Source organism: Thamnophis elegans, chromosome Z, assembly GCF_009769535.1.
Source record: "Thamnophis elegans isolate rThaEle1 chromosome Z, rThaEle1.pri, whole genome shotgun sequence".
Classification (NCBI taxonomy): Eukaryota; Metazoa; Chordata; class Lepidosauria; order Squamata; family Colubridae; genus Thamnophis; species Thamnophis elegans.
In genome coordinates this window covers 90,066,580-90,088,491 of record NC_045558.1, presented here as the reverse complement: position 1 = coordinate 90,088,491, position 21,912 = coordinate 90,066,580, and the positions used below count along the sequence as shown (strand labels likewise).

The following is a 21,912-nucleotide window of genomic DNA, read 5'->3' as shown; positions in this document are numbered from 1 at the left end:
TGTAAGATGAGTCATCGTGTGATCAGACTCAATTTTAATATCAATTTTTACCAAGGCCATAAATTAATTAACACAGTTCTGAGTATGAGTTCAAATTAACCAACTGCTTTTTTTGCCAGAAACCAGGGAGAAAATAGCAAATGGCAATCACATGACCATTAGACACTGCAACCAATCAATAAATGTGAGCTGTTTGCACCTGATTGCAATCATATTTAGGTTGTAATTGACTTTTCCAGAGGCCATCATTAATTTGAACTGTTAAGCAAAAGGTTGTAAGTCAAGAACTACCTACACTAGTCAGCTCCCTGTGCTAACTGATATTTCATTGAAGTGCATATAGCATTATTTGTAGAAGATGTGACCTGCTGCCATTGAAAATTGTATATACAGTATGTATGCCTAGAGATCACCAGTTATGATAGAAGGATCAGAAATATTGCAAGGTTCAGAGGAAAAACTTCTAATCTGGAAGCTCCATAATGTAGTTGAACGTAACTTTCATCAATCCCAGTTGATTACTGGCTGCATTGAATGGAGAGAATCCAATGGGGTGAGAAAGTGTTGCATATATCAAATGAAGATATTGTTGCACAATCACAACACAAATTCTGACCCTTTTACATGTGTGTCATGATGTTCCATGCACATATAAAAGAATCAGAGCTTATGTTTCAATATTGCTTTAGTTATGTCTATGGAGATTCTCAGTCATTCAGGTCATGGTTGTCCCAAAGGTACTTTTTCAAGAAGCAACTGGACTTTCTGGGTTTTGTTTTGTTTTTGAAGACATTTTGCTTCTCATCCAAGAGGCTTCTTCAGCTCTGACTGGATGATGAGGAATGAAAGGATTTATATTCCTTGCAGACACGTGCATTCTTTTTAGGGAGTCATTGCAGTTACCTGGAGGTTTATCTGTGTAGTCAGGATCACCTGAGTAGTGCAAATGGGTGTAGAGCCTTCTTGGAACTGTTGAAAGGACTGTGTTGTAGACTGGAGATAGATGATGTCATGTCCCTCCCCCTCTGTTGAGGCCATCTATGTCAAAATTGAACAGCTCTATCTCAACAGAAGAAGAGGGATACTACAGTCTACAGTCATCATCAGAGGTGGGTTGCTCCCGGTTCGGCCAAACCGGTAGTGATGGTGGTGGGAGGCTCCACCCATCCACTTCTGTGCAAGCGCAGAAGCATTCCACGCACACATGAGCCCGCGTGTGAGACAAGCGAACCAGTAGTAAACCAGTTAGGAACCCATCACTGCTCCACTCCTCTTTGTACTACTACATGACCCTGGGGACACATAAACCTCCAGGTGGCCTCAATGATTTTCTAAAAGAATGCAAATGACCACTGTCTACAAGGAGTATAAATCCTTCCATTCCCCACCATCCAGTCAGAGCTGAAGAAGCTTCTTCGATGAGAAGTGAAACACCTTTAAAAAACCCAGAAAGTCCAGTTAGCTCTTGAAAAAGCACCTTTGGGACAGTGCTTTAGTTATTTTGTCAAAAACATTAGGTTGTATAGATGCCTCCGATTGAATGAGCTTGTTAGGAATTCTATAAACAGATAGGATAAACAATTCTAAGCTGAAAGAATCAAGGATTCTGGAATCAGGAACAAACTAAGCTAAGAACTTAATCATATGTGACTAGGTTTAGCTTGCCAACACACCTGTAGCAACATTCTGTACTTGATAGTACACATGAAAAACTCAAGGCTGCAAAAAGAAAACATAGCAGCTGTAGATCTGAAACGGAACAATTATGCAACTGTTGCTTGATGTGACTATTAGCACAAAATACCACACTTTCTGGTTTACGTGGTAGAAACTAAAACATTCTTATCCTTCCAGTTTACACAGGAAACATCAAGCAAAAAACTCCCATTTACCTGTCTCTTAACTCTGTATTTATGAAGGTCTTTTCCAGCAACTTAATCAACAAAATATTTGCTGGAGGTAGGACTAAATTTGATCAGAGTGGGAATATTTAGCCCTTTCCTCCCACACTGGATCTTAAACTAACATTATATTCCTGAAGTTATTACTTATTTTGCAGGAAGGGAAGGGAAAGAGTTTAACTACTGTACCTGCTTATTAGTTTTTCTTATTAGCTTTGTAGGAAGGAGGTAAGCTTAGGAAAATAGCTTGGGAGAAAAAGTTTCACTCTTCTCATCGTCCATGTCTTAATCAAATTAATAACCTCAAACAGCTTTTCTCAATTAAAAAAAAGTAAGCAAGTCAACTGTTTTGTTTTAGAACATAAAAAAGTCCAAACCTTTGATTATAACCCCAAGTCACATATTCATCCATCCAGAAGAACAGTAGGCATTGATTTGTGAGACCAAAAGTTTTCTTCCCTTTATTGCTATTTATTCATTCATTTATCTATTTATATATAATCTCCTCAGGGCTTGACACCCACAAACTTAGAATATTTTAAGAATATACTTTTTAAACCTGTCCTTAAACTCTGCTAATCACTCCCATAAACAATACGTAGGGTTTTTAATTCAATGACATCACTACTTGGCGCCAAAACTAACATTGTCACTGTCATAATGCAGGAATCCAGTTCAGATAATCATATTCTCTGTAGAGTCTTGCAATTCAACAGTGGTGATTCTTATGAAAGCAAATAATGTTTTTTTTTTTTACTAAAGATATTGCTTGAAGTTGTTAGATAAAGAAACAAATTTTCTTTTGACAAAAGGATCTTGTTTTCATGGCTGACAATCTGTTTCTTAGTCTAGGTCCTTTCCTTGCTATTATACAGGTAGTCCTTGACTTATGACACAATTGAGCCCAAAATTTATATTGTTAAATGAAACATTTGTTAAGTGAGCTTTGCCCCATTTTATGACCTTTCTTTGCCACATTTGTTAAGAGAACCACTTCAATTGTTAAGATTGTAACCAGATTGTTAAATGAATCTGGCTTCCCCATTGACTTTGCTTATTAAAAGGTGATTAGATGACCTCAGGACACCGTCATAAATATGAACCAATTACCAAGAATCTGAATCCAAAACATCATGTGTCTATGGGGTTGCTGCAACGGTCATGTATGAAAAATGGTAATAAATTACTTTTTTCAGTGCTGTTGTAACTTTGAAATATTATTAAACAAACTATTGTAAATTGAGGACTACCTGTATTAAGGGAGAAAATAACACTAAAAATACGTAAACCTTGAGAAGATCCTAGTAAAAAGAGAGATAGAGATGTGGGAGAAAGGGGAAACTAGTATTGCCTCATTCCTTTCTCTTCTTCCTCCCCCATTATGATGCAATGAAGATCTCATATTTGACTTCATACCTAAATTAATTTTAAGATTCCATCTTAAACAAATTCTCTAAAATTTACAGGTCTTCTCCTTAAACAAAAGATGATTGGTATAAATAATTATTGTGACTATTATGGTTTGTAGCTACAGCAGGTTATTTATTTTGTCATATTTATAAGCCACCAATCTCACAGACAAGTGATTCTGGGAAGCACTGTAGTCCAATACCATGTATCTATTTTTCAGAGTATAAGACACACTGGAGTATAAGACACACTAAGGTTTTGAAGAGGCAAATTTTTAAAAAAGTAGGTAGGTAGGTAGATAGATAGAGGGACAGAGAGGGACAGAAAGAGAGAAATACAGTAGGTAGGTAGGGAGAGAGAGAGAGTAGTTAGGCAGGTAGCTAGATAAAGGGAGAGAGAGAGAGAGAGAGAGAGAGAGAGAGAGAGAGAGAGAGAGAGAGAGAGAGAAATACAGTAGGTAGGTAGGGAGAGAGTAATTAGGTAGGTAGGCAGCAGAGGTGGGTTCCTACCAGTTCACACCTATTCGGTAGAACCGGTTCATCAAATCTACCAAACAGGTTAGAAGATGGACCATCAGTGGACCCGGAAAGCAGGTCACACCTACAGAAGAGATTCCAAATTTTTTTGAAACCCACCACTGGTAGGTAGATAGAGGGAGAGAGGGAGAGAGAGAGAGAGGGAGGGAGGGAGGGAGGGAGAGTAGGTAGGTAGATGTTTCCAGGTGTATTTATCAATTTGTTGGAGAAGGAAATCACTGACAATCTGCAGCACCTAAGACTTTCTTTCTGCTGGCACAGCACTTGATCAATATAATTCTCATCAATCAGTTAAAGAGCTTTCCAAAAGGAAAAAAAAAAGTTTTTGCACCCTGCAAGCCTCCCAAAAATGGCCCGTTTTTCACGAAAACGGGCCTGTTCCCCCCCCAAAAGCATGAATAGCCTTGGGGGGGAGCTTGAAGAGTGGCGCCATTTTCCACAAAAATGGGCCTGTTTTTTGCAAAATAATTGCATGCATAGCCTTATGGAGGCTTATAAAGTGCTGTTGGGGTCTGGGTGGGGCCAAAAAAATGGCATGTGTTTTCCTCATTTCTGACCTCCCCAGCCCCCAGGAGCTCTCTGAAAGTCTCCATAAGGGTATGCACAGACATTTTGGTGAAGGGGTGGGCTTTGGGAGGCAAAAATTGCTGTATTTGATGTATAAGATGCACCCAGATTTTCAGCCTCTTTTTTGAGGAAAAAAGTTACGTCTTATACTCCGAAAAATACGGTATGTTATTATGAGTCTTAGAGTTCCAAGTCACTGATTGAATGATGTTAATCTTGGCCTATATTAATGAAGCTTTTGAAAAAAAATAGGAGGGAAATTCAAATATTTTTGCTATAAGTTTGTATTTCTCTTTATATCTGATAACTGTATTAAGCACAATTTTTGTATATTAATGAAACATAATTTTCAGTGGAGAAATTTATGCTAATAATTAGAAGACTAACATCTAATTAAACTGTCTAAAATAATCTGTGGAGATAATAAAAGTATTAGTAAAGATGAATGTAAACTACCTTTTGGAGCAAAAGAAGATATACATTATTTTTACAAAATCCAATATTAAACTGCAGCCACCTTGATCTAGGACTTAATAGTACATAACCTGCCACCCCATTTTTGGATCCAAAATAACAACTATTCATTAATTTCCCACATCATTAGTTAGTCAAGAAAGCTGGCCCTTAAACAATAACATCACAATCTCTGTTGCTTACTTTGAATTAATGTGGGCTGAACAGTTTCTATCAACCTAGAGCTGTGATGGCGAGCCTATGGTTTGTGTGCCAGAGGTGGCACACAGAGCATTCTCTGTGGGCATGCGCACCATTGCCCCAGCTCAGCCAGCTGGTTGTTGGGTTTCCGACGTGCGCATGCATGCCAGCCAGATGGTTATTGGATTTCTGGCATTTTGACGCATGCACCTTCCAATTTGGGCCCTCTGTGTCTAAAAGGTTCACCATCACTAACCTAGAGAAATGAATATAAAGACTACCTATTTCTTGAATAGCTTAACTCAGTGTGCCTTAAATGTGGCTGTAGGACCCCTGAGAGTCCCTCAAAGCCCTCTCAGGAATCCTCTCAAAATCAAGACCATTTGCCATTTTTTGCTGAAAAATAATATGTTAAATTGTCCCATCAAACAATCATGTTAACTAGTAGCAGCAGATAATGCATTGTTTTAATTTCAATAGGGCAAATATCGATAAATAAAACCTCTACAAAGAAAAGCTTTTTGGGAGCCCTCCATAATTTTTAAAAGTGGGTATAAATCTTGAGATAAAAGTGAATTAAGGAACACTGGCTTAATTCAAACTCGCATCTTAGGCTGAGAGTAGTTCTACTACTTTTCCATACACCATAAATCCATATATTTAGAAAGCTAGTTTTTATGGAATAGAGGTTTCATATGGAGGTCCATTTGTAGAGATCCATTTGTTTTCTATAAGCACATTTTAAAAAACTAAGTCTGAGAAAGTATAGTCCAGACAGAAGATTACCACTCTACTGAGACATCGATCAGTGCCTCAAGAGCTTGATGGCCTTGAATGTTAGATAAAGGCATGTGGAGCATTTAAGTTGCAGCCTGGGGATTTTGCTAAGTGATTCCGGTACAGAGCCATAAAAAGCTTGAACATGCTTCACTATACTGGAAGAGATATGGGAGAAAAATAGAGATTTCTAAGCTTCCCTCTCCAAATCTATTTGTTCATGATTTAAAACAGCCTGCATTTTCTCAAAGTAATTGGTTTTCATCTACCAGGAGCCATACATCCCTGTCTTCCTTGAATAAATCCTGTTCTAGCCAGCTGCTGTTTTAGACCACATCCCTTCACCAGGCCCAAAAGAATTGCCAGCCTAATAAATAGGCTTCTCTGCCAGGCCTGTTCTGTTGAGCAGAACAATCTGCTTTGTGTCACTAAGTCATTCTGACAAGCCAGCTGATATTTCAACATGCAGTCCTTGGAGGTGATGAGGAATGACTTGTATGTTCCCCCCCGCCCAAATACTTCCTGTAAGAATCCGACAATTAACATCAGCTATAACGAAAGTGCTTTCAAATCCAATTGTGCTTTCAGCATAAACATATTTAACAATGTATTTTAATTACACTTCTGTAATTTCACTGTTGTCTTAGGTCGCTGTTCCACGTTTCTGCATAAAAGCAACAGTAAAATAATATTGATCTAAGACTTTGATTACTGGACTGATTCATTTTTTTATTCTTTTCTATTTTGAACAGTGAACAAAGAATTTTATTTCTTAGGATTTCAGAGAATATCAGAAACCAAAGTAAATATTGAACAAGTCACCTAGTAGTCAGAGAAAAGAGTTTAGCTTGCTGTTCCACATAAGAAAACAGCAGAAATGGTTCCAAATACCAATTGTTCTATAAAATATAGAAGTTAAAAAAGCAAACAAGGGTGATTCTATAGATTTGCATAGCTAGCTTAATTTCTATGGGCTACAAAAGTTTACTCTATAAGAAATAAATGTAAATGTCTTGTTTATAGTTACTGCCACTGAAAATTGCAGTGTTGTGGATTTTAGATGAACTCTTAAGAGTATTGAAGATTTTTTATGTACAACAGCAACATTTCAAACAAAAAGACTGGTAATAATAATAAAAAGCTATATTGAACATAATCCCATGACTAGTTGTTTCTCCCAGTCGATAAAACACAATGTGGAACCAACTACAGTAAAATTAAGATCATGTTTTTGCAAAAAGACCTAAATTGCTTGCCTAGAAGATAGTTGGCCAGTACATTGAACAAGTTAAATCCTTTAAATATTTGGACATGGTTTTCTATAACTCTACTAAACACAGTGCATATCAAAACTGTGTTAAATGGACTAATGATGAAGTAATGAATAATTGATACATATATGAATTGAAATGTTCAGTAACTACTTGGATTAACAATGGAAAACTATTTCTGGAGTTGAATATGCAACACTATAAGTATTGTATACTCTATGGATGATTAATATTAGCGGTAACCTGAACACATAATGCTCAATGATAACGATGTATTTAGTTATGTGATTAAGATAACTGGTTATGGATAACCAGTGATCTTATTTTTAATTATAAAAACTGATGCACAATAGTTTGTAACCAAACGACATGCTTGATGAAATTGAGGAAAGTTTTTTGAATGTGTTGTTTTGTTTTTGTTTTTGTTTTAAATAAAAATATATATTTTAAAAAACTCCATGTTAATCAAAATATCCTCAAAATAACAGTAGCAATTCAAACTTTTAATGTTTCCACAGGAGAACAGTATATCCCAGTAGCACTGAAGTTATATTCAGCTAAGGCTTGTGCACAATTACTCTTTGATACTTAGCTGGGACCTTACTCTTTTTTTTAGTCCTCTGGAAAGTGTGTAATCCAAATACCTAACAGGTTCTTGAGGGAAGTGCTTGTAAGGATGAGATATGCGTGTGCACTTAATGAATTCAGCTCATGTCCTACTATACTGTCTCTTCTATACGGACTCACCGACACAAGTTGCAACACCCCACCTAACAAAACATCCAAGAAATAGTGATCTCTTCTATGTGTAACTACTGTTATTAGATCAGTGTGTAGTTTTTTTAATATGGCCAATTGTTTATACTGCATGCAAAATTAGGCAGACTAACTGCCCATTGAAAAAATCCACAATTAATTGTAATAAATTACTTTGTTTTTTATTTTTATTATTATTTTAATGCTTTTATTTGTAGTTTGTGACCATAATAAAATTAATTGATTGATTGATTGAATGAATGAATGAATGTAGAAGCCATGTTGATGAGCTAATATATGTTGGTTAATAAGTCGGGACAAATAATCATCTACCCCTTTTTTGAGGATGGAAGAACAATAGCAATAGTTAGGCTTATATACTGCTTCATAGGGCTTTCAGCCCTCTCTAAGCGGTTTACAGAGTCAGCATATTGCCCCCAACAACAATCTGGGTCCTCATTTTACCCACCTCGGAAGGATGGAAGGCTGAGTCAACCTTGAGCCTGGTGGGATTTGAACAGCCAAACTGCTGAACTGCAGTCAGCTGAAGTTGCCTGCAGTGCTGCATTTAACCACTGCGCCACCTCGGCCACACAAGCCATGAAACCTTGTGTTATTTCTAAGCTGAAAGATGAATGAATAAGCTTCTTATCCTTTTCAATAATGGCTCTGATTATCAATGCAATTTCAACCACCATTTCATAATATATTTTCCTGGTTGAGGAATTTGCGGAAGACAATAGATTGGGGAAAGCTGAATGGGCTATGATGTTTAAGTACAAGTGCAATTGGAAATAAAATGAAATTATGCCTATGTGTGATTAATTGAGGTATTCAGAAAAGAGAGAAAACAGTTTGAGAGTACAAAGTGGCTTTCAACATATCTTTGTTTTATAACTTGCTTCCTCTACTTCTGAGGGTCCTGCTCTGTTGATGGACCCAAAAATCTCATGCTGAAGCATACATTTTCCTTTGAAAAGAAGTGTGGGAAATAAAGAGAGAAAAGTAACAAGTCTGAAATGATTCCTACTATGTTCCGATTCTTGTTAAATGTTATATATTCTATGAAAAGAGAGGAGAAAGAGAAATAACAGATCTGAGCACTATTTTTCACTTATTTTCTAATGCACATCCACAGCTTCCCAATTCTTCAGATGTGCTGGAGCATAATTCCCATAATTTCTCGTTCTTGCTGGAATAAGGCTGCTGCAAACATCAAACAGAATTAAGTACAGTAGCCCCACATGGCTTAAATTATTATACGCCTGAATAAAATTAGTAACAGCAATTCTGTTCTATGATCAGTGCATACAACTGGGCTGAAAGATTTATTCTAACACTATATATAGTTGTATACCCAGTGTATAAGATCTAATTACCCATAGATTTAATTAGTCATAGTTCCTGCAAATAACCATTTTCTTTGTATGTTTGCCAAAACTGCCAAGACACATGACTATCCACGCTTAAATAAAAAAAAATTATATCAGATCCGTGATGGATCTTTGTGTAGCATATTTACAATTTAAAGTCAAGATCTTGCTTCTCTATTAATTTTGAGATAAATTGTGTCAGTTGAGCAAGTTGCTCCAATGTATGCCTTATCCAGCTAATGTTAGACAAAGGAAACACAGTGGTACTTTATCTATGTTTTTCTGAACAATTCCTCAAGAAACATACATTAATAGGAAATAATGGAATAACATCAAGATTACATATCGGGCTACTTGTCAGCTTACTATACTTCCTTAATTCCAGCCATTTCTTATATTTAATGCTATGCTTATGACAGTGCCATCTAAACTATCTTCTCTACAGCTGTTTCAAAAGCTGATCCTGACACATGTGGTCAAATATGATAATAAAGTTTACCTACCTATCCACCTATCTGCTGCTGTCACTACTCCCTCTTTAGCGGCATAGCTTTTTAAAGTCACCCCAGCCCCTCCAGTTCTGTGGCTGCCACTGCTGCCTCTTGTTCTGGCTTTACTCATGTTGCTCTAATTTCTAGAACAGCCACAGCTTCAAAAGCATCCTCAGGGAATGGTCAATACTTAGCAAGTGTATAAATAATCCATCTACTCTTTTTCAAGAACTAGGGCTGAAACCAAAGACACAGTTATGGCACTGCAACAATTGGAGAAGCAGAATTGGGAATGCCTAAGTGAGAATGCAATTCAAGATCCAGAATGTGAGAGCACCAATCTGCTGTTTTCATATTGATGCTTGTGGGTAAGAACTTGCCAGCCTGGGACTTAAACAATCGGATAGGATGGGATAGGATAGGATAAGATAGGATAGGGTAGGGTAGGGTAGGGTAGGGTAGAGTAGAGTAGAATAGAGTAGAATAGAGTAGAATAGAGTAGAAAAGAATTCTTTATTGGCCAAATGTGATTGGACACACAAGGAATTTATCTTTGGTGCATATACTCTCAGTGTACATAAAAAGACAAGATCATAAGGTGCAACACTTAATGATAGTCATAGGGTACAAATAAGCAATCAGGAAAAAAAATCAATATCAATATAAATCGTAAGGAAACAAGCAACAAAGTTACAAATTTAAAGCATTTAAAGTAGATGAACTACCCTGGTCTGTGGAGTTATTCTTCATCTGACTTCTAAACCTGGTGGAATCCCAACCATGTAAAGGAAAGTAGGAATGGATATTTTCCATAGCAATGCCCTAAGTTTGGAATTTTTTCCTCACAAAGTAAGGCTAGCCATACTCAGTCTTACTGTGTCCTGCTAGGCAATTCTGTTCCTCTCACTTTTGAGATTGAACTATTCCTTCAACATGTTTTAGCCTGGAGGTGGTGCGCAAACTAAGAATTAAAATATTGTTAATACACAAACCATACATCAATTAAAGGCTCCTTAATGGATAAAACAGACATCCCATTAATGAACTAAAAACAACCACTTACTAGAAAGTATTTATCATAACCTAATTACCGGTAGTCCCTGGGTTAAGAATAAGCCTCATTCCTGAACTCTATCTTTAACTTGAATTTGTATTTAAGACAGAAATTGTACTTAAAAACAGATTGCCTATTACTAGAACTGGCGGACAGTATTAAAATGTGTGTTTCAGAGGCTCCTGAAAGCACTGACAGTCAGCTTGAAGGAGAACACTGCCCGTCATTTTTAGTAATACTGTAGGCAATCTTTTTGCATCTAGTAATTGTACTTAAGTCAGATGTTCTTAATCAGACAACTGCATATATTATCCCTACGCCTAAAAAATATTTTGGCCCTTGGAGATTTAGCAAATTTTCTTAACACTTCTGCAAAGTTCATGAGTTTTTCAAAGCTGGTATCTGTTGATAAGACCCTATAAGGAACATTTTATGTACAGTTTGATTTACAGCTTTCAACATTATTTGACAGTTTAGGCTGTGTATTGTGGAAGTTTTGTTCTCTCGGGTTTCTTCACATTATTTCTAGACAATAAAGAAAATAACGAAGTCTCTAAATTTAAAAGGTTATGAACCATTGCTTATAAATGTATAGCTTATAATGTAAAAAGATCTGCTAATAAGAAAAAAAATAGCTTTAACTAAAAAGGCCCTGCAATTATTTACAACCAGCTATTTAACAGTAAGGCCTGTCATTGGGTTTGATACACTCCAAGTTTTATCAGCAGTGCTGTCTTAGCCAATGCTCAAACAGGTTACCATGAATAAGAAAAGATAAAGCCTTTCTTTTGTATGTTTCCAAAGTGGGAGGGATCAATTTAATACCTTTCCGGATGAAAAAGTAAAATTCCATTTACGATACTTGCCAAAGATCACGTGACTTGGTTCACACATCTAAGGGATCTACTCCATAATGGGCTTAAGTTGTTTGTCTTCCATCTCAAATGAGCTGGAAATGCAGCTGGCATAAGAAAGGCTCCAAAGTTTCAATCCATTCTCCAGCTTGACTCTTCTGGTTATATGTTCTGCCTGGATGGAAGCTACCATAGCTGAATTCCCAGTTATTCTGCCTCTCCTATTTGCGTCTGAAAAATAAGCCCAAACTGCTTTTATTTCCTTGGTGGATCTTTCAGGACTGATTTCCATGGAGAAACCTATCTCAGTCCCTCCTAGTTGATTTCCCTTCAACTTTGATACCTTTTGGTTTGGGATACCCACCAACAGAACCCTAAAAAACAACAACAGGTTTACTTTGCTCCCCAACTCAAAAGAGAAAACTGACAAAACTCTTTATCAATATGATTTTTTTTAATATACCATTTCACAGAAGAGCTGCCTAAATTTACTAGCCCATAGATAGCAAGTAAAAAAAAGGTTGAATGATCTATTGTTCCTTTCTGACTACTTATTACTTCCTTATATTGCATGACTTGTGACTAACAAATAGGAGTGTTTTACTACATCACTTACCAAAGCTCTAGAAGGAATTATGTAATAAGCTGAAACTTAACTCACGAAGCACAGCAGACTTTAAGTTTTATATGGGATAATTCTTTTCAGATAATGCATATACCTTGAAAATGGCTGTGACGTAAAGAGAAGGGAGTGTTTCATAAGCAAAGTTCAAGGCATGATTTTTTTCAATGCTTTTATTTTTCTGCCGCTTGAATTAATTGACTTATTTGTTTCATCCTGCTTCTCTGAAGCCTAATCTTTAAAAAAAAATAGATACCCATCTATACTTGACCCTTTGCTGTGTAGATTAATATACTCTAAATCAGTGTTTCTCAACCTTGTCAACTTGAAGATGTCTGGACTTCAACTCCCAGAATTCCCCAGCCAGCATTCGCTCTAAATATTATTTAAAATTTATTTGTCATCAAGATGTACCCTGTCAGGTATGATTCTGCCCATCCAGCCTGATGTGTTCGAAAACAGTACTGACCCCACTGAGGTACAAGATACAGATTATGCATGAGGCCTTTTCTCTAACAACATCTGTATTTTGAAATCCACCCAACCAAATTAAATTCGATCTTGACTCTCCTTTCATTCCAAGCCTCTGAAGACTACTTTCTTTTGAGAGTCCTTCAGTTCCCGTTATGACTAAGTATAACAACCAAGTTAGTTTTTGATTGTTTTATTGTGTTAAAATATTCTGAATTTTTTTTTAAAGAGCCACTTTGGTCTATCGGTGAAGGCACCTGGCTAGAAGCCAGTAGATTACAAGTGTAGCTCTGCCTTAGGCAGGCAAACCGGTTGAGTCAGTCACTTTCTTTCTCATCCCAGTTCACCTCACAGGGTTGTTGTTGTGGGGAAAATAAGAAGAACAACAAATATTAGGTGCGTATGTCACCTTGAGTTATTTATAAAAATAATAACAATGTGATAAATTTAAAAAATGTTTGTTTTTGCTTTGCACCTTGAGTTATTTATAAAAATAATAACAATGTGATAAACAAATTTAAAAAATGTTTGTTTTTGCTTTGCAAATACTTTTCCCCCATACCTATTTGTGCTGGTTGAAACTATAATCTGGTAGCACGGGACAAAATGTCTAGGCCTCTCCAAATTAACTACCAAAATACTAGGCTTAAAGATCTCCTGGAATTCCCAATTAACACAAGAGAAGACTTTTTCTTTCTTTGAACTTTGCACATATGACGTGGGAAGGAAGGTGTTAACACAATGCAAGCTAAAATAAGTAATTGCTGCATCAGTTTCCATTGCCTGGTTGGGTGGGGCAGATCTGTTGAAAGAGAGAGTTCATTACAGTGAGGACTGAAGGGCATAGGACAGAAACATACCCAAGACAGGAAATGTCTGTTACTGGATAAGAAATGAAACTATACATGTCTAGAAGATAAACAATAATCTACAGCCCAAACACTCCTATAAAATTAAGTCTGAATGCCTTTTATTCAGTCTAGCAAGAAAGAATATTCCGGAATCACATTTACAGGTAACTTTGGTTTGCTCCCATTAGTAAACTTATTGTTACCTTGATTTTCTTCTTGTTTCTCACATATGGAAAGAAACTTTTTAAAATGGTTTTTGGCATTAAAGGAAAAGATTCCCCTCGCATATATGTGCTAGTCATTCCTCACTCTAGGGGGCAGTGGTCATCTCCATTTCAAAGCCGAAGGGCCAGCGCTGTCTGAAGACTTCTCCATGGTCGTGTGGCCAGCATGACTAAATGCCGAAGGGAAACGGAACGCTGTTACCTTCCCACCAAAGGTGGTTCCTATTTTTTCTATTTGCATTTTTACATGCTTTCGAACTGATAGGTTGGCAGAAACTGAAACAAGTAATGGGAGCTCATTCCATTACGTGACACTAGGGATTCGAATCGCTGAACTGCTGACATACTCAGCATCTTAGCCACTGAGCCACCACGTTCCCTACTATTTATATATATCATACTATTTGTTTAGAAATTGAAGTTTATAAACCTATAATTATCACAATCAGTTGCATCTTTGGGATCTGTCAAAAAAAATCAAGAGGGTGGTTGCAATTATATGACTGAAGTCCCACCATCTTTTATGTGACATATAGCACACCCAAAAGCCCCGATTTTTATGTTCACTTTTTCTACAGACTATTTTTGCAGAATTCCACTATTGCAAGAAATTACACTGACTATCAATTTAAAAGTATAAGAGATTAATTCCAGAATCAAATCAATGAGGTTGATTCTATTTTTTGTTTATGTTTTATTTGAGGTTTTATAAAATAGCCTTGAAAACTGAAATTCTAGAAAATGGGTCTGCATTTAAAAATCAGGGATTTGCTAACTATTTCTCCCTTTTCAGCTAAATGAGAAATGTAAGTGGACTGATTACATGTGACCAGAGTTAGCTTCCTTAAATTATTTAGGAAAATTATTTTATCTACTTTGATCAAGTTTATTAAAAATAAAATCCAAGCCCCTAGTCGGATTCCTGCAGCATGGAATGTGAGGGCATTTTCACCTTCCCCAGGCTCTGGGGAAGCCTTTCCTCGAGCCTCTGAGAGGGTGAAAACTGCCTCCCCGGGCTCCAGAGGCCAGAAACAGGCTCATTTCCACCACCACCCCGTAACTTCCAGGATGCCTATTTTTCTCCCTCTGCAAGCCTCCACCTGGGCCCTGCACTTATTTCACATCCAAAACAGGCCAGGTGGAGACTCCTGGGAATGATGGGATGGGGTGGGAGGGTCAGGATCAGCCAGGGGTGGGATTTGGAGGTTCTCCAAACCAGCCATACTGTTAGCTATGGGTTCTCCTGAACCTGTAGCAGCCCAACCCTGGACCAGATTCAATGACCATTTTTACTTTTGCACTTTGTGCAACTGTAGTTAGTTGTAAAGTGAATCGCAAGGTCATTAAGCAAATCTATTCTTCTGAACGGAAGATTTTTGCTGGAAACTGGCAAAAAAAATAGCAAATCATGGTCACATGACCAAAGGATGCTCCAATCAATTGTAAATGTGAGCCAGTTGCAAAACACCTGAAATACAATAACATGGCCACAGGTTGTAAGTTTGGCAGTTGTAAGTTTGAGGATGGGTCATAAGCTTTTCAAATGTCTATCACAACTTTGCCCAATAGTTAAACAACTAGTTGTAAGTCAAGGGCTACTGTAAGAAGTGAATAAACTGACTGTCCACTACCACGGCCACTTACCCAAAGGTCTGTTTCCTATTTCTTTTTTAAACTGGACACATAAGAGATTTAAACAAGACTCACAATTTTTCTTAAAGAAGAACCTATTTCTTTCCTGATGAATCTTGATCCTAAACATTTAGCAAACCTATTGAACAACCCTAGCAGAGCAGATTATAAAATTAGCCAGCAAAAATCAAACTGTTGCACTATATACTAAGTGCTGTATATGAGTTGAAGCAAGATTCAGAACAAACACCAAAGCATCACTTTAACAATCTTTTGAAGCCTGTAACAAATGAATTTAAGGCAATAGTTCCAATAGTTCAATTTTTAAAGGCAGAATCAGTGGTGGGTTACGACCGGTATGCCCTGGTATGGATGTACCGGTGCCTGCCAGGAGCACCGGGTACCGTTCTGGTACAGTGCTCCAGAGAGCCCACCCGCTGTCCTTACCTATATTTGAGCTCTTCGGGGCTTACGGAGCATATGGCCCCTGTGCGATGCTCTGCCGAGCAGCTGGAGTATCACAGAGGCATCGCAGAGCATCACAGGAGTTAAGGATACATGTATGCGCGTGCACTGCACGTGTTCATGTGGAGAATGCTAGGCCCCGTTGCACCGTAACGGTTGCACCGGGATCCGGAACCCACCATTGGGCAGAATGCAGGGGTGAAATGCTACTGGGTTAGACCAGTTTACCTGAATCAGTAGTAAAAAATGCTGCCAGTTCAGGTGAAAACCGATCATCTGTGAAGCGCGATTTATATTACTAGAATCGTCGCATTTTCTGCTTTCTAACTTATCTAAATTATGTGGCACAGCAGATTCCACCCCCCTTCACTGTTTTACTTACCTTTGCAGACTCGGAAGGCTTCAAAATGTTCCTTTGTTAGTCCTGTGCGAGCACAACTCAGGCACATATGCACGCAGACTTACTGAACTGAACTGGTAGCAGACTTCAGAGGATTTCACCACTGACAGAATGGTTCATGTTTTCTCTTCTAGGAGTTTTTGTTTAGCTCCCAAGAGAAAATACTGTACATAAACTTTTATGTAAGACAATGTACAATTTCAGATCATTATACTTCCTATACAGAAAACAAATTATACAACTCTAAGATGCAAGGCTTTCCCCTGCTTCTGAGGGCTCTAATAATGTCAATAAAATATAAAAGAAACTTAAGGATAAATTGTTGTTTAAACTTCTACAAACTGCATATCTGAAAAAGCAAACTTTATTAATTTTTGATTTGTTTGAAACTCCATTCCATATTTCCAATTGCTTCAAAATTACCAGAAATGCAACCTCCTTTACCTGATATTTTGCAGATGTATTGGGGTGTCAAATGATTCGGAATTATGGGAACTGCATTTATAATGAAAGCCATGGTGGCGCAGTGGTTAGAATGCAGTATTGCAGGTTAACTTAGTGCTCACTCCAGGAGTTCAATTCTTACCAGCTCACGGTTGACTTAGCCTTTCATCCTTCTGAGATTGGTAAAATGAGGATCCAGATTATTGGGGGCAATATGATGACTCTGTAAACCACTTAGAGAGGGCTGTAAAGCACTGTGAAGTGGTATATAAGTCTAAGTGCTATTGCTATAATATTTATTTAGTGTGCAGCCAGTCCTGCACATATTATTTATTTAAATTATATTCCATCGTTTTTATAAACAACTCCTTGTTTTCTTCTTATTTTCTCCACAGCAACCAGCCTGTATTATAATACTCAGTATTATTCTAACATTCAGTTGGCAGATGGACACACATACTTATCTCAGTACAGATATAAACTCTCTTTGGCAAGAGGCAATAAAACACAGGAGTTGCTAGATTAAACTCCTATGCCATTCCTCTATTGAATCCAAATGTATGCAAGATAAGAACTGAGTGACAACAGCAGATTATTTGAGAAGTATAACTAGCTGTCCTTGTAAGTCTGTTACCTTATATAGCACACTGGAGAAAAAGGAGCCAGCGTTAAGCAAGCATGTATAATTCTGGGGGCCTGCAAGGATTGTTACACTCTTTTCAACAAATATGCCTTGACTCAAACCAACCTGAAAGTCTTGTGTACCAAGGCTGCTTTATATACAAAACAGCAATATTGTCATAACACAGGAAAGGACCTCAAATTATGGCAACAAGCAAAAAATATTTTTCCGTTCCCAGGCAACCATAATATCTTTATAAATTTTAGCATAAATATTGGAAGGATACTGCGATGGGTATCTGCTGTGAAAAACTGCTAAATTTATCACTTGGAGATTAGCAGATTAGATATCTGTCCTAAAAATTTCAATAAACATCATTAATGGAGCCCAATCATAGACTTCTTTAGTTAGTTCACCATAAATCGATACATTATTCATTTGCTTCTGACCATTTGAAGTTTATTTTTGAGTTAGTTCTCTCTTGCATAGCTATTCTGATCGAGGCTTCCCAAGAGCATGAAGCAAACTCCTTGTCCTGACAAAAAACCCTTTTATTAATTTACTGTGAATTCTGCTCATTCACATCCAGCAAATTCTTTCAAAGGAGGATTTACAGTCACAGACCTTATCTGGCTTGGAGAGCTGACAAGGCGGTATCTGCAAAACTTGGCAAAACTTGGAAAGTCATGAGCCAATTAAGCAAACTAATTGTCTTCTGCAAACTTCACTCCCCTTTCACTCCTTTTTTATTTCCTCTGGGAGGGGCCATTCATTGTCCACCTGTGGCCTTACTCCCAAGTCTATAAAAGTGAAGAAAAGCTGAACTAAGGTCATAAGCATAGCTGCGGTTTTACTTAGTGATTGCTTTGCTTAACAACCAAATTACCTTTCCCAATTGGAATCTCCAAATGAGAACCTTATGTACTTCCTTTATGCTTCTTGTAGTTCTCTTTCCCACTTCATTACTGTTTATTAACAGTATGGGAGAGCAAAAGTAGTTTAACACTTTGGGAATCTTAGTAGTTATTTGCCTTTATAAAACAACAATAACACTTTTCTAATCTTTCAGCACTTGCTGAAATCAAAGTTACTGAACAAGCTTTCTTTAAAGCCACAACAGCTCCTTTGTTTGTTCATGATAAACAAAATCCAAATTATGCAAATTCACTAAAAAGCAAGGAAAGTTAGGCCATGTTGTTCAAGGACAATCAAGTGATGAAGACTGATGGTTGCCTATTTCTAGAGACTCATGCCCCTAGTACATCTTCAACCCAATTAAGAAAACCTTAAGCAATTACATATATGATTAATGCTCACCCAAAATAATACTGTGCCATTATAGATGTGATATCTCCAGGCATGCTTGCTAGCTATCGGATGGGGAGACCTTTTCTACCTCTGTTATGTACAATTCCATGCATGTCAACCTGATTAGTTGCTCATTATCCACTGAAACAGTTTTCTCTAGTTATTTTGCTCTTCAACTTTCCAAATTGTAGGAATATATATGGAATGTGTCAAGTAAAAGAAAGGTGTTTTTCATATGCAGATCATTATCTACTTAGAACCATTCATTTAAAAATTGTTTGCAGTTATTATGGTAATGAGAAAAGTGGCTTACAACCAATCCTTGCCCTTACGACCATCAGAGTGTCTTACAATCCATTGCAGTTCCCTATAGACACACAATCAAAATTCAGGCACTTGACAACCAGCATGTATTTTTGACTGGTTGCAGTGCCTCGGGGGCATGTGATTGTTGTTTGTGACCTTCCCAAGGGGCCTCTGGCAATCAAGTCAACGGGAAAGCCAGATTCACTTAAAAACCATATGATTTGCTTAGCAACCCTAGCAAAAAAAAATTATATCTGATTCAGTTAATGATCATTTCCTTAGGAATAGAAGTTCCGGTCCCGGTTGAGAACTAGCTGCATGTGCACATCACAGGGTGCTGTGTATTTATTGCAGAAAATGCTAGTGGAAATGTAAGTAACACAACTGCTGTATCACAGTACCACAGTGAAATGGACTCATCAGTACATTTTCATAAATATTCAGAAGTTTACATAATTTTTACACCTACAATGTTGGACTATACATATGATGATTGCTAAAATGCATTGTTTTATTATAATATAAAACTTCTAAATTGCTGCAAACTAATCGGGATTTATAAAGAATAAATTAAAATATATGCCTGCAGTAACACACCTATTAGACAAAGCCAAATATATTAGACAGAGCCAATTGTCAGCAACAATTTAACTTAAATGGAAACCAAATAGAATCCTTGTACTTATTCTTCATGCCATCATCTAGATCTCCTGCTGTTTACTACACTACTTGCCTTTCTCATTATGAAAGTAGTTTGTAATGGTTAAGTTTGGTTTCTCCAATTTTATCTCTCCCACCTTCTGATTTCTCTGTGTGGTTTCTTTGAAGAGCTTTGCCCTCAATCCTCTGCCCCCTCCCTCCCATCACACACACTTTTTAAAAAGAGAACTTGAAATAGCATATTCTTTTGACATTATCTTTTCAGTTCTAGCATTTCCATTAGAAAAGCATATTCTATTTGCTTGGTATTTCTAACCAACTATTTCCATGCCTCATACCACTATGTCTGATACTTAGGACTTAGGACCATAACTCATTTTGAAGGACAGATTTTTCACTTGAAAAATCTGTAATTTGCAGGCTTTCAAATGAAAACGGGAGGCTGTGTGTGTTGTATTTTCTTTTTCTTTTTTTACACAACAAATCAACTGAAAGGATCTTCAGATGACCCATGCTGGCTAGCAGCTTCAAAAAATTCATTTGTGTTATGTTGCCAGAGAATGGATGAGAATTTTTGAGGTGATCAAGGCTACAGCACTCTTTTAATGTAAAATATCCAGAAATACAACTTGTCCAACAGATGGCTGTCTTATCGAGAAAGGGGAGGAGGGGGAGGGCAGAGACATCTATCTCCTGTGGTAATTGGCGTCGTCGTTGAACAGTTGTTACCACTATAAAGTGACGACCCCCCCCCCCCAGCCACCCACCCAGCGCTTTAATAACCTTGCCTTCTTTGCCCCAATGTGCGCAAGAGGCTTCGGATATTGGCAGAATATCTGCCATCCAGCCTCATCTTTCCACCTTCTCTCTCCCAGACTTGATCGTGCCCACTTCACTTTCACCTTATAGATTTTGACCTAGCGGCTCATCATCTTTACACTTTTTCCTGAACTCTTTTTACTTATTTCTACGATCTTCTTCCACGGCGATGCACCCACTTGGTGCGGTAGGAGTCTTCAGTGGAGCTATTATTTCAAACGACTTTGAGAATAAGATCGTCTTAATTCAAACGAAGTATTAGCTTTTCTTTTTTCCGTCTGCATCGAACTGCTGACTCACGTCCAGCTTTTGATCAACTCTATTTATATCCTGACCTGGCCAGAATTGGTGCCTCTGATCTTACTAATAGGCTGCAACTTAACACTGACACGCTAGCTGCGTAACTTATACCTGACGGCCTAAACTACAAATTAGCAAATTAACGTAGCTGTTATACACTAATCCAGCCGGTTAATTTATAGCTCGTCGCCGAGTTGTGAAAATGCAAAAAACTGGTTGAAGCGAAACACGAATAAGTTATGCATAAGCGAATAGTGCGAACGCAGGCCACTTGCTTATTGGTTAAATACAAGGCTCTGCGCGCGAGCGGCTTCGCTGGTAAACTTTATTTAACAACTGCACTTCCCGCTTCCTTACCGGCAGCTATGACAATCAGACAGAGGAGGGAGGGTGCCCTGCCACCTTCAGGAGACATGGTCGTGCCAATTCACCGGCTGGAGCCCGAAGTCCTGGAACGGCAAGGCGGCCTTGCTGGCTTCCGAGTCGCTTTCTTGCGCGGTTTTGAGAGAGGCGGGCAAAAATCCTACCACCCGAATTGTGAGCACTTCCTCTGATCACTTCAAGAAGAGCGGGTTTTTTTTCTTTCGCCCAAGACTGCAGCAATGAAACGCCTCCCTCGCTGGGTCTCCGTCCACCGCCCACTGCCACTTACCGCCCTTCGCGGCTCCCGGCGCTGCCGTCCGCGCTCTGTTCCAGGGCGGCCCCTGCTGGACGGTGCCAACAGATTTAGCAAGTGCCCGCAAGTCGAACCAGGCATTGCTTGTCCCTAGTCTGGAGGATAGGTGGTTGTCACAACGCCCTGCTACCTGCTCCGGCTGATTATTCGCATCTTCGGCTTGCAGAGTTTCGTCCCCCGCCCTCTTCAGCCGACTTCTGAATACAGTATAGTAATATAATTGTCTGGCTTAGCTTTAAAAATATTTTTGAAAAACGAATCGTCAGTTGTCTCAACTTTTCATTCTTACAAACGGATTAAATTTAGTATATTACAGTTTATTAAGCCTATACGGAAATCAAAATAACACGTCAGCATTTGTAATGTGAAATTGGACCTTTGTCCCCAATTTGCAAGTTTCAGCTGGCAAATGATATCTGCAACAGGTTTCTCACCCTTTTGAAAGAGAAGTTAATTTTATGCACAGTT

At 37.9% G+C, this 21,912-nt stretch overlaps 1 protein-coding gene across 1 annotated transcript in view; it reads right to left on the bottom strand.

The window, feature by feature from the left end:
* Positions 1 to 21,392, bottom strand: part of PARM1 (prostate androgen-regulated mucin-like protein 1) — a 43,173-nt gene extending 21,781 nt beyond the window's left edge. Inside the window, exon 1 of the mRNA XM_032237462.1 lies at positions 21,126 to 21,392. Coding sequence (XP_032093353.1) covers positions 21,126 to 21,183 — 58 coding nt within the window. The 5' untranslated portion in view covers positions 21,184 to 21,392. The remainder of the gene's footprint in view (positions 1 to 21,125) is intronic.
* Positions 21,393 to 21,912: the final 520 nt, after the last annotated feature.